Source organism: Astyanax mexicanus, chromosome 6 (genome assembly GCF_023375975.1).
Source record: "Astyanax mexicanus isolate ESR-SI-001 chromosome 6, AstMex3_surface, whole genome shotgun sequence".
In the NCBI taxonomy this organism is placed as follows: Eukaryota; Metazoa; Chordata; class Actinopteri; order Characiformes; family Acestrorhamphidae; genus Astyanax; species Astyanax mexicanus.
Window position 1 is genome coordinate 42,103,604 of NC_064413.1, and position 13,048 is coordinate 42,116,651.

Below are 13,048 nucleotides of genomic sequence, written 5' to 3' on the forward strand. Positions count from 1 at the left end.
TTAAGGCAAAGAGAAGAAGTTTTATACTAAAAAAAATACTTTTAACTATTTTTCCTTAATCTTCAAACTTTAAAACAGGTCAGTTTGACCCGTAACACAACAGGAGGGTTAAATTGATACATAAATTAAATCGATGCAGAGAGTTCGTATTGTAAACTGCTAAACACTAAAACACTTGCAGGTTGTTATTAGCCTACTAATAAAATTACTAGTCATACGTGAAAAAAACGTAAAAGTCTGGTATGATTAACGGTTCTAATAGGATAAAAACATTATTATTATTATTATTATTCAACATATGCATGGTGATTCTGCTACCATTTCTGCAAAGCCACAATGTACTAATGCATCTAAAAAATAGAATATCATTAAAATCTTACTTTATTTCAGTAATTCAGTTAAATGGTAAAAGCTGTGAAACTTGTATTATGAAGATATCATTTATAGCATTTAATAGCAAGATAGCATTTATTAATTTTACTGTAGGTGATTATGGCTTACAACCGAAAATCCAAAAATCAGTGTTTAAAAAAAAAATAATATTATCCTATTATATGACCAATTGGACCTTTTGGCAGTGTGCTAAGTCCTGCTGGAAAATTAAATCCATATCTTCATAAAAGTTTTCAGCAGAGAGAAGCATGAAGTGCTGTAAGATTTTGGGGGAAAACACTGCTCTGACTTTGGACTTGATTTAACACAGTGGACCAACACCAGCAGATAACATGTCTCTACAAACCATCAATGATTGTGAAAACTTCACACTAGACCTCAAGCAGCTTGGACTGTATGTTTCTCCCTCTTCCTCCAGATTCTGGTCTCTAGTTTTTTAAATGAAATGCAAAATTTACTGATGATCAGTGATGGTTTGGATGGTGTACGCAGGATGAACAGCTAGTTATTAGACTGGGCCAAACAAGTCTGTTCACATCTTACACTCAGTGAGGCAGTGTCTTTAGAGGTTTTACACTTTATTTCCCCCTTTTTGCCTAATTAAAATCATTGCCTAGTCCTGCACTACACACAAATACAAATGGAAATGTTTTGTGTGCTGTTCTATGCTGATTTTACAAGCAGTGTAAATTACAAGGGGTGGCAGGATCTGTTTGGACATACAGAAAAAAACCTGTTATGTCTCAAATATAAAGAATAAGAAAAAGGCCTAATTATTTCCCCACAAAGAGAATTAGAAACGAAACCAAGTGAAGGATTTCAATGACCCTCTTGCACACATTCAATTAAATTCTTTATTTTTCTTTTTTCTGTAAAATATCATGATGATACAGTCTTAAAAATATTCTGTTAGAAGCACCTATGGTTTAGGTAAATTATTTACAACATTATGGATTCCCTGGTTATCAAAAAAAAAAGGAAACAAAAAAGAAAATGTAAGAATAACGATTGTAAAGGTATGACTTAAAAAGCAAACATTTTTCCATATTCAACCTAGAAATAAAGCTAGATCTAGCAAACAATAGCAAGCTCAAGCACATAATGACACAGAAAACGGAATAGAGAACATTTTTTTTTTTATCGCCTCCATGTCTTAAGACCTCTGTATTAGCTCTTATTAGCTGTTCAACAGCTACCCCTCTCTGGCAGAGAACAGAACTGCGCTTTAATGAACTCAGCAGTTGGTTTTCATTTAATACATTGATGGCAAGTCTCATTCTACAGTGCAGTTAGAGGTCAAAAGCGTGCATAAAACAGTTGCGCATGCATTTGTAACATATGAAAATAGTTTTTGCTTTCTTTTTTTCCTCTTTTTTTTTTTAGAAAAAACATTTCTCACATTTCAAGAAAATAGCTTCCACAGTCATGATCTAAAATCTTTCGCAACCTTGTGTGGTCTTAGGTAGAAACTAACTAACTGATCAAAATCAACTCAATCTTTTTTAAATCACAGGTTTCCTCGGTGTGTCCCAGCTCAGTCCTCCCGGACTCAAACTTAATACAGATCTACACGTGTAATAAGTTCAATCCTGCAGGCAATAAGCATGCAAAACCACTCCAGGCTGCCAGTTTGGAGATGCAATCTGGCCGATCAGGACTGAGATGGAACAGATATACGGAGTCTGAGGGCTGGGTTAGGAAATCACAGCTATGGATGCTACTGCTCTCCCAGCACTCTCAGTAAACCCACATCCTGAGAGGCTCCGGATGGAAAGAGAACCTCTCAAAATGCTACACAAAATGAATAAAAGGCTAAATTAAAAATGCATCACCTCATCTCTGCAGCAGCGACCTGCGCTGGTTTTATCTAACATACTTCATAAAATCTTTATCTTCTCACGTCCCTGACTGCTGATGTACCTCCACCGTTCTCTCACATACAGGAGAGCACACCAAGATTGTCTGATCTACACATTTAAGACAAGCCAAGATTCTTTGTAGCCATACCTGGAATGCTTCCAAAACCACATACTATCAAAAGTGCTTGTTTTAACACAGTGTGAGCATTTAAGTGTTGTATAGATTTTTGTATATTTGACATGCATAGATTTGATCTTCATAAACATGAAACAATATGGAAAAAGAAAATAAAAGATATGTTGTATGCAGTAAGCCTCTATTAAAAAAATAAATAAAATAATTTTATATATATATATATATAGTTTTGGAAAAAATTAAGAGACCACTTATAAATTATGAGTTTCTTTGATTTTACCAAATTGAAAACCTAAACCTAAATATAATCAAGAGGAAGATGGATGATCACAAGTCATCAAATCAAACTGAACTGCTTGAATTTTTGCACCAGGAGTGGCATAAAGTTATCCAAAAGCAGTGTGTAAGACTGGTGGAGGAGAACATGCCAAAATGGTTCACCAAATATGGATTTCTGAACTTTTAAATCTTTATAAATATGAACTTGTTTTCTTCGCATTATTTGAGCTCTAAAATCTCTGCATCTTTTTTGTAATTTCAGCCATTTCTCATTTTCTGCAAATACATGCTCTAAATGACTATTGTTATTTGGAATTTGGAATAATTGTTGTCCGTAGTTTATAGAATAAAACAACGATGTAGATTTAATTCAAACATATACCTATAAATAGCAAAATCTGAAAAATTGATTCAGAAACTAAAGTGGTCTCTTATTTTTTTCCAGACCTATACATTATGTATATTCATATCTTTACTTGAAGTGACAGGAAATTTTAGATTTGGATAAATGAAGTACAAATGTGTATTACATTTCTGTTTGTTATTTGTAGATAAATGATTAGTTTGTAAAATTAAGCCATTTCTTTTTCTTTTCTTTTTTACAATGTGAAACAACAGAACATAGTACAGTGTACATGGACCTTGATCAACTATTCATTAGTACTGACAATACCCATGATACTCTGATGAACTTCTTAAAACATCACACAAATCAGCACAGTATGTGGTTTTGGAAGCAGCACTGGTCTCAGACTATTAAGCATTAAAAAGGTAACGTGACGCAAGCAAGGAACGTCAGTGACTGCCCAAAAGCCCTTTGACTGCAAACTAACTAATGAAACGGACTAAATGAGGGTCATCAGTTCTGGTCCTGGAGTTCAGACTTGACTCATCTGTTTAATAAGTGTGTCTGATTAAAAAGTAATGATCCAAATAGTCCAGAACTGATGACCCCCTGTCCTACACCAACATCCAGAATCAGCTTTCCAAAGACTGCTCCGACACCACAGCATCCCAAAGAGCATCCTCCCTCTACTACAACCACTGCAGCGGCACACCATGATTAAGACTGGATCGTCCAACTACCTGAATCCAATCAATCACTCAATCAGACGGGCTTGAACTAAAAACAGTCAAATTCCTAGAGGAATGCAAAAAGAAGAATGCAAAAGAAACCAATCTCTTGAGTACCCACAATCCACTGAGTGTTTACAAGCACAGTCTTTATAGAAATCTAAAATTAGTGCAGGCATAAGGCTACTTTACATAGACACTGCATATATGTAAGAAGACGGCGGATGACCCGTATAGGACCTTCGTGCACACCGCTATGCCTTCAGCCTCAGGGACAAAGCTGGTGTTAAAGACGGCCTAAGAAATATCAAAAATATTGAGCAAACTAGAGGATCTGGAACCTAGGTGTTACTCTTAACTCCATTTTGACTGTAAGCTCTCACAATGCCACCAAGAATGCCTTTCTTTCAGCACAGGAACACGGCACGAGTTAGACTCGGACTCAACATGCAGAAGAACTGAGAGATTGTCTAATAAAAAGTCAAATACATACTGTAGCTTTTTCAAAGTGCAGCTGCTAGAATATCGACAAAATCTGGAAACAGCATTAGAACTGTGGAAGTATGGTTATACTGGCTAAAGGCTCATTTTTACTTAATGTTAAATACAAATGTGAATACAGATTATGTAGGGTTGCAACAGTATGAGAATTTCATGGTATCATAACTGTTGTAAACAGTCTGATATAATAAATCTGTAAATAAAACACTGGGCAACGGCAATGGGATATAATTTCTAGAATTTATACGTTTTCTATAGTGGATTTCTTGTTGACAGTTGTTGACAGGCTAAGGGCTGGTTAGTAAGAGTAAGTCTTACAGTTATGTGTATATTACGTATTATAGGTTATTCTGAACCTGCATTATGAAGCCTAGAATAATAGGCTAGCTGCAATGCTAACAGCTGGGCTAAACTACTGAAAGCAACAATGCTAACAAATACAGCAGCTGGCCTCAGCAGTACTGGAGAGATTTAGCCGCAATGCTAATGCTGAGGTGGGCATATGCTGAAGATGCATATGCACAAATGAAATTCTCTGTTTGCTTGACTTTCTTTTCACCAATTCCAGTAATAAACAAATATACATGGTATGATAACTATGGTAGACCCCTGCAACCCTAGGAGACAACTCGTGTTTGTCTTCTTTTTGTGTTCAAGGGTTAGTGTCTAAAACTGTCAATCATTTTTATACATAAAACAATTATAAATGAGCCTTAAGTGTTTCCAGTCTGGGTTGATCTTAACCTTTAAAACTAACACTCAAATCTGCACCAATTTTTTTCATCTCTTACTCTCAAAGTTTAGCCTTCCCTGGTCCTTTTTCTTCCCATACGTTTATGCAAAGTACATTTTTGCTCCATAGCTCTAAAATTACACAAAGCACTTACAAAAAGCTCAGAAAAATCTGCATAAGTATGTAATAGGGCCAGACAAAAAATACAAGGATTTTGTTTGCAAAGTTCTGAAGCATTACCAGACATCAGACTGTGATCTAGCACCTTTACACATTTCTAAATGTACTTGACAACAGGGTGTGTTCCCAGTTGGTCCCAACTGCAATTGCAGAATGTTATTAAAAACTCAACCAGCAGCATTCTGCAAGCAACAGCTGCATGCATATATTGTTTTTATTGATTCTTTTTTTTTGGTCATGCTAGTGGCACACTGCATTGTGTAGCATTTGAAATGTATAAAAGTGCTAGATAAACAGTTTAACAGGGAAAGGGAGAGAAACAGAGTTCATTTGTAAAAAGGGACCTGCGCTGGCCTTTAAGGTTTCACCGCCATTGCACAGGCTGGACATCTGTGGGCAAACGGTACAATTTGTCCATAATTATCATCATTACAGTAAGATAAAATTAGTTCCTGCTGTGGACATTCTGGCAGTACTTTCAGACACGATAATTGTTGCTGTCACACAAAAAACTCGCCTTTCCAAACGGATATTAAGCTTTTACCAGAAGAAGGAAAAAGCCTTTTTGGCTTTTAATGGAAGTCAGTGTAAAAAGATTTGATTGTAAGACATGTTGGAGAATTTCTATTGGTCCATTCATTTTAAATTTTAAAACTATGTTAAGAACTGTGACTGTGATTTAACTGCCACAATATGGCTATGTTCACATTACAAGCCTCATTAATAAAGTCAGATTTTATTTATTTTTGCTCAGTTTGGATTTGGATCTTGTCAGTTCACATTCATAAATGTGTGATGAGTAATCTCTATCTATCTGTCTGTAATGTGAACAAATCTATTCCTGAAGCGGAACACGTGCACACAGTTATGCAATTACATTTGTATTTATATACATCACCTCTGTTGTTTAGCTGCGCTGACAGTGTTGCCATAATCTGACTCCCCTTCTTCATGTTTGTTCGCATTATGCAGCATTAAACATGCAACAGATCATGCTTGCACTGTCTTTTCTGTAAGTAAACTTTAAGTTTATAAATATATAAACCTGAAAAAAGGCTGGAAATGTGAACATAGCCAAAGTCAAAAAGTGAAAACCAATGAAGATACAAGTTTTTTGCGCGACAGCAATGTTATGCTTCAATTTCACATGACAACAAACGAGTAACCAATATAAGTGAGATTAGTAACACAGGAATAGCAGTGAAGAGAAAAACACTGCAACTGTACACATTTTTCTAAAAATATCAAAAAATTGTTAAAAAGAAAAGAAAACGCAGAGCTAATAAAAATCTCAGAAATCGAGCAAACGACACAGAAGGCAAACAGATAGACAAAAGCAGACTCAAATATCCTGTGGCTTAAACAAATAAAACTCAACCTGCTGAATGACAATGCTTTGGTGCATTCCATCAGAAATAGGCTTCTCTTCCTTAATTTATAGACTTATTATTATACGAATACATCTATATACATGTACATCTAGACTTACTCTGTTAAAAAATAAACTTAATAGTACACACTATTTGTTACACAAAATATGTAGTCCTTTGAATATGGCCTTGTTCAGGAGCGGGTATGTGCAAAGGCAGGCAGGGGGAGCAGTAAGAGATGCATATCACAGTGACGGAGAAAAATATATCTGACTGCATTCTCCAGCTCCAAAAACACACACGCACGCACATACACACACACATATATATTCCACCAGACACAAGCTAACCACATGAGGGACAGCTGCTAGAACATGAAGAATGCATCGACGTGTGTCCATCAGGATGCAAATCAGCCTCCTGGTAAATTCAGTTCATGCAACTGCAATGCAACAGCACAGGCTTCTCTAAATTATATTCGCAGGGCTGCAGATTTCAGTCCAGGTGGGAAGGGGAGGCACACAGGAGATGAACTGAGCTCCGGTGTACCAGCTCAGCTGGACATACACAACAGCAGCAGCAGCAGAATGAACACGTACTGCTATTATACACTGCCACAGTCACATCACGACCACAAAAACACAGGCTTTTATGCTTCTTAGGAAGCATTAAAGAGAAAAATATATAGATTTATATTTATAAATATATTTTGGATGGGAATATTGGTGATCTTTTTTTTTTTAATCACAAATCTCATTTTATACAGAACTGTTTAACTGTTCTTCATTTGGGGCTTTACAGCAGACTGGACTTGGACTTAGTTAAAGCCTTGTTATTTAACTGCAAGGCAGATTCTCAGTTCACGTTGAGGCAATGTGAGAATATAGAATTGTATAGAATGAGCTCACTGAAGGAGCATACTTCAGTTTGGAATTATTAATAAATACTCTTTCAGTACAAAGCATGAGCCTTACGATCAGTGGCAAACAGTGGCGTGGTCAACTTGGTCATAAAATTCATATATATATATATTTGTATATTTGGCGATTCTTCTTCACTGAGTGCACAAAGAAACATGGCCGTGATCCTCTCAGGAGAGCACAAATACAAAAAAAAGGAGAATCTCCCGTCACAGATTTTCAAGTTGAGCGAAACTCTATCCCAGAGCCGGTATCACATGCTGGACGCCTGTGTGAGAGTCGTGTAATCTGAAGTGCATCTGTTAATATGCAGTTCGGGTTTAGCCAAGCTAATGCCTACATTTACTTTTGCATCACAAGAGAAATATCGGTGCCTGGCGCATGGAGCAAAACAGCTGGACCAAAAGACGTGTTCAGCCAATGCATTTGGTCCCATTCAGGAATCTGTTCAGCAGTTTTCAAGCGGTGGTGCAGAGTGAGGAGAAATCCCACTGGAATGCCTTAAAGACTCCCTCTTTGCTCAGAGATGCTGTAGGAGGAGAGTCCAATTTCTGTTTCCTCCTGAATACTAGAAGCTTCCACCCGTCCTTCCGTTCCCCTTCATATCCACTCCTCCTTCCCCTCATTCACTTCAGTCTGTCAGAACGAAAGGAGTCTTCCACGGCAGGATCCGCCAGCATCAGGTCTCCGTCAGTGAGCATGCCGAGTCCGTCCAGAGCCAGAGGGTCCATCCTGAGTGGGTCATCTGAAGAGAATGGGTCCACTTCAAACCCTGGCACTCCAGATAAAGCACTGGTGATCTCTTTAGACAGACCAGGAGGAGAGTCGCCTGCAGAACAGAGACAGGCAGGCACACAGAGACATTGCATTAAATCAAATAATGAAGCAGAAAAAAAAAAAATAAGTGAGAGGATTCAAAAGTTTGATTCATTATTTGAATAAAGATGAGTCAGTTTACTGTACACTGTGAAATAACTTGACAGTGTAATAACTTCTGTCATCATTTTTTAAAATAAGTTTCTTATTCATCATCATGTCCATATGGAGGTGGTCATTGAACTATTGGCAATACTGCCCATGCAAGTTCCAGATGTACTGTTAAATTCCATCCGTATTTGTTAGCTTGCATAAAATGGTCAGTGATGACAGTATAAATGGGGAAGCTAAGGCAATTTCAAGGGTGTTCTAAAGTCTAAAAAAACACAGAAATTAGACCAAAAAAAAAAAACAAAAAAAAAAAAGAAAAGAAGTCAGATCCCGCCTCTGTTTGAACTGCTGCTGGTGCAGAATCACTGGGCAATTAGAATCTGTTCAGAGATACAGCAAGCAACTTTGTCCTGGATTCAAACCCAAAATCCAAGTTCAAAATGACAGCGCCTAAGTCTCTGAAACCCAGTTGGCCATGATTAAATGAGTAAAGTGGGTCAATTTCCTTCTCATCTTCTGTCAGAATCGGAATATTTAGTTTTCCAGTAACACTGTTTAAAAATAAAATATGTGCATGTTTTAATATCCACAGATTGATGACACGTTGCTCAGCTAAAAATTTCTTCTCACATTAGTGTTCATACATTAGAATTCTGTTCGCACTGAAAAAGAAAAGCAGCAAATGTAAGCATTTTCTCGCACACTACAGAGCCCTGCAAGGTCTCGGAGGATAAACCACTCACGTTATTTGATTTCTTAGAAAAGAAGAATGCATTACTCTGCTATATTTGTATGATCCCACAAAACAAAACAGCTTTCTCTGATCTAACAACTCAGAAAAAATATTTTGCAGTTGCTGCTACTTAAATATATACTAATAAATAATACTTATATAATACTTAAATATATATACTATAATATATACTTAAATAATACTTATAAATGTGTGTTCTGGTTGTGTATTAAAACAAACAGCAGTAAAATAATGTGGAATTGATCAATGAGCATAATGCCTGCCAAAATCAAAATAAAACTAATGCGTTAAAACTAGATCTGTCAGACAATATGGAGTAGCTCAATTTATAAAAGCCTAACCTGACTCATGTTAGTGTGAGTCTGCCGTTACTCACGCAGGCCTTAAACACAGCAAATCCTAATCCTGCACTCCAGCAGGATTACAGCCAGCAGCGTACTTTCTGGAGAGAATGCAGCTCGAGAGGCTGCACCAATTTGTTGGCAAAGGGTGATAAATGACTGGCCTTATTCAAACAGTACGCTGACTCGATTCTACAGAAAGAGGCCTTGAGAATAAGCAGCCCTGCAAGTCAGAGTGTTCTTCTGATTTAGAAGCTTGAGCCAAATATATAGTCTCATTAAAAAGTCTGGGCCTATTTGGACAAATTACTTTCATTTTTGTTGTTTTGACACCTTTACTACTATAAACGTTCAGATTTTTCTAGCTCAACAAATCAAATAAATGTTGGCACAGAATTACAGAACCAGTACGCACCACCCTCACCGGTCAATATGATGTTGGGGACAGTGTGGCGTCCGCTGCCAAAGTTCTGGTTCTGATTGGGGTTGAGGAACTGGTGCTCTGCGGAGTCCAGCAGGTCTAGTACACCCTGGTGACTGGAGTAGGAGCCGTCCTGGCCTTTACCAACACCGCCAGAGCCCATATTGTGGTTAAAGGTCAAACCCTCCACCTGAGAGTCAATGCTGAACTGCAGTATAAAAAAATACACAAATTAAAATGTGGGAAACTAAAAACAGTATTGTTGAAAATGATTGCATTAACGAGTCTTGGTGTCACATAGCCAAATACAACATTCAATCAAAAAAGGTCATCAAATTAATCACCTCAATCTTCCAGTACACTACAGTTCTGTCTTACCTGTTGAGCAATGTTCTGGTTTTGCCTTCCTGTGAGCTGCAATCCCAGGTATGGATCATCCAACAGAGAGTTCAGTAACAATGAGTCCTGAAACACCAGAGACCAGGGAGGGGTTATATAATGGGCTTCCTACAACACTATATAGGCAAAAGTATTGGGACGCCAGCTCATTCATTGTTTTATTTCCCCCAAATCAATGGAGTTTATCCTGATATTTATGGAGTAAGTGTCTCTAATCTTTATTGAAGGATTTCTACTACATTTTTGAACATTTTTTTGAAGAGAAAAAAAAAAAAAAAAAAAAAAAGATAGGCCACACAATAGGCCTAAATCTTTGTTTTTGTTTACTGATCAGTCTTCTTTGTATTCATTTAGCAATTTACTGTGAATCTTTAATTGTTTTTTTTATTATATGTTTCTATATATTCTCCACTTTATTACTGTTACAAAATTTTTAAATATTACCAGGAATATCCATCACAAAAATACCCTGACATATTGATAGTATTACACAACCTACTCAGTAGTGCTCTCTGAGTCATTTTAGTCAAAGCCTACACTTCAGTGTAATTTCAGCTCGTCAATATTCTTTGAATCTTATTCATTCCACTTGTGCCCTTTGCCAGAGAGCTCAATGAACCTGAAAGAGTTAATCATTCATGACTTCAGGAGTGCTGATCGGTACAACCCAGACACCTTCCTTTAGCTTGACAAACATCCAACTATCAGAGTTATGAATGGAGAAGTATTAATGTGTGACACCTGCTGGCGTTTCTTACAGGTTTGCAGCACAAACAATAGTTTTGTTGTGCAGATCTTGGCATCCTACACCATCTAAACAAAAGAAAAGCCAGGAGACAGGAAGCAGTACCTAGCACTGTGCTATAAATAGACACCACACACAAAGGTTAAAAAAAGTTTTACTCATCCGTATTACCGTAGAGCTCCTCTCAAATTCACTCCACACAGAAACGGGGGAGGACACACAACAGGCTATGAGCTCATCTACTGATCAGAAAGATCATCTTAGTCAACGGGGCTTCAGACGAGCTGTCAGTAGCCCCAGGTGAGAGGCGGGGATTTTCTGCACTGAAAAACTGCACTGAGTTCCAGCACATTCAAACTAAAATATATCTTCCTAAGAAGAACTAAACACCACATTACACTGTGAAGACCGTATTTTCGTATTTTAGGCCTGGGTGAGCCTAAATCTGACCACATCCTTCTTTCAGACTGTGTATGGAAAATATAGCCCTCTATTTCTTCACTGTAATTACGACAGTCTTCCGTCACATGCACAATCACAACTCGAGCAGGAACCAGGCTACTTTGCATTATAGTGGAACATTTGCCTTCCCTGCGTAGATAGAGAGAGCAGCGATAAGGAAACATGACAAATCTCAGGTGCAAACTCTGGAGCTGAAATTAATCAACCGAAACTCAACCTGAACACCATTTTAGATGATGGCACAATGACATTATTTTAAATTCCGTTTAGATGTGTTTAACATAGCTTAATTTCAAAGCATATAACCAATTCACACTTCGAGCCACTTAGAGCCTTCACGTTGGGATTGGGCAGAATGACCAAATAATTTTATGACAGGATTTTTCAAGATTTTGGTGGTTATGTATATGTATATGTATATGTATATATATATATATATGTATATATATATATATATATATATATATATATATATATATATATATATGTATATATATATATATATATATATATATATATTTTTTTTTTTTTTTTTAAGCATATATTGCTGCTCTCCCCTCCCCATGTCCTTTTCAAAAAAAGAATAATAACTCACGTTGTAAAGTCCAAGATCACTGGCAAGAGACTGGCTGATCTGCTGCAGTTGAGGAAGGCTCTGGTTCTGCTGATCTTGCTGTGCGGACTGCTCGTCCACCTGGCTGCTGGTCTGCGTGTCTGGCTCCTGCATGTTCTGCGAGTTCAGTGGTCCCGTCGTGTCTGCGGCACCCGTGCAGTTCTGGTTCTGCTGAGACTGCGGCTGGAGCTGGGTGCCCTGCCGCTGAAGCTGCTGCTGCAGCTGAAAGTTCTGAGTTTTGCGCAGGTTCTGCATGTTTTGCATGTGCAGGTGCATGGCTTGCGGCTGCATCTGGGTGTAGGGGTGATGCATGTGTGGGTGTGGGTGGCGATGTGGAGGTTGGCCGGGTTGTTGTTGCTGTTGTTGGTGCTGCTGTAGTTGTTGGTGCTGGCCTGGTGGATGAGCTGACTGTGGTGAGGAGCAGCCTGTCTGGGTGTCAGCGCTCTGGACCTGCTGGGACTGACCATAGGGATACGGCGGTAACCTCTGGTCCATCGCTAGCTTACTAGTATCAAGTGGAACACCCTGGTCAGATGCAAGAAAAGATTCAGAAATCACAAAATAACATTTTTCATTCAAGGACAGTGACCTATCCATTTTAGATAGCAATCCTGATTATTAAAGACCAAATTATACTTTAGCCTATATGTACCCTGCATAGACACACATTCCTGCCATTTTTTACCTGTCAGTTTAAACTGGCAATGTGGACACACATAAATGCAGGCAGCTGCATATGGCAGTAATGCAGGCTACACTGCAGACAATGTGTTGACACGATGCAGAAGTATTAATTGGACTTAACTCACCTGAAGTCTATTTCCCTTATTTTACCTTGAACTTCTATTACTAAATGTACATGATTATTGTAATTCGCTTTGGACAAAAGCATCTGTCAAATGTAATGTAATGTAATGGTTTGTTAGGGGTGTATGAAAATA

The 13,048-nt window shown here is 37.8% G+C and overlaps 1 protein-coding gene across 4 annotated transcripts in view; it reads right to left on the minus strand.

The window, feature by feature from the left end:
• Nucleotides 1-1,229: 1,229 nt before the first annotated feature.
• The window catches only part of LOC103023525 (CREB-regulated transcription coactivator 2), a 31,923-nt gene continuing 20,104 nt past the window's right edge, over nucleotides 1,230-13,048 (minus strand). For 2 of the 4 annotated variants that reach the window (XM_015601314.3, XM_015601312.3), the window contains 4 exons: nucleotides 12,090-12,632; nucleotides 10,267-10,353; nucleotides 9,883-10,096; nucleotides 1,230-8,274 (listed from right to left, as the gene is read on the minus strand). In XM_015601314.3, coding sequence (XP_015456800.2) covers nucleotides 8,072-8,274; nucleotides 9,883-10,096; nucleotides 10,267-10,353; nucleotides 12,090-12,632 — 1,047 coding nt within the window. In that variant the 3' untranslated portion in view covers nucleotides 1,230-8,071. The remainder of the gene's footprint in view (nucleotides 8,275-9,882; nucleotides 10,097-10,266; nucleotides 10,354-12,089; nucleotides 12,633-13,048) is intronic. The other 2 variants (XM_007233356.4, XM_007233355.4) reach the window with 2 other exon arrangements.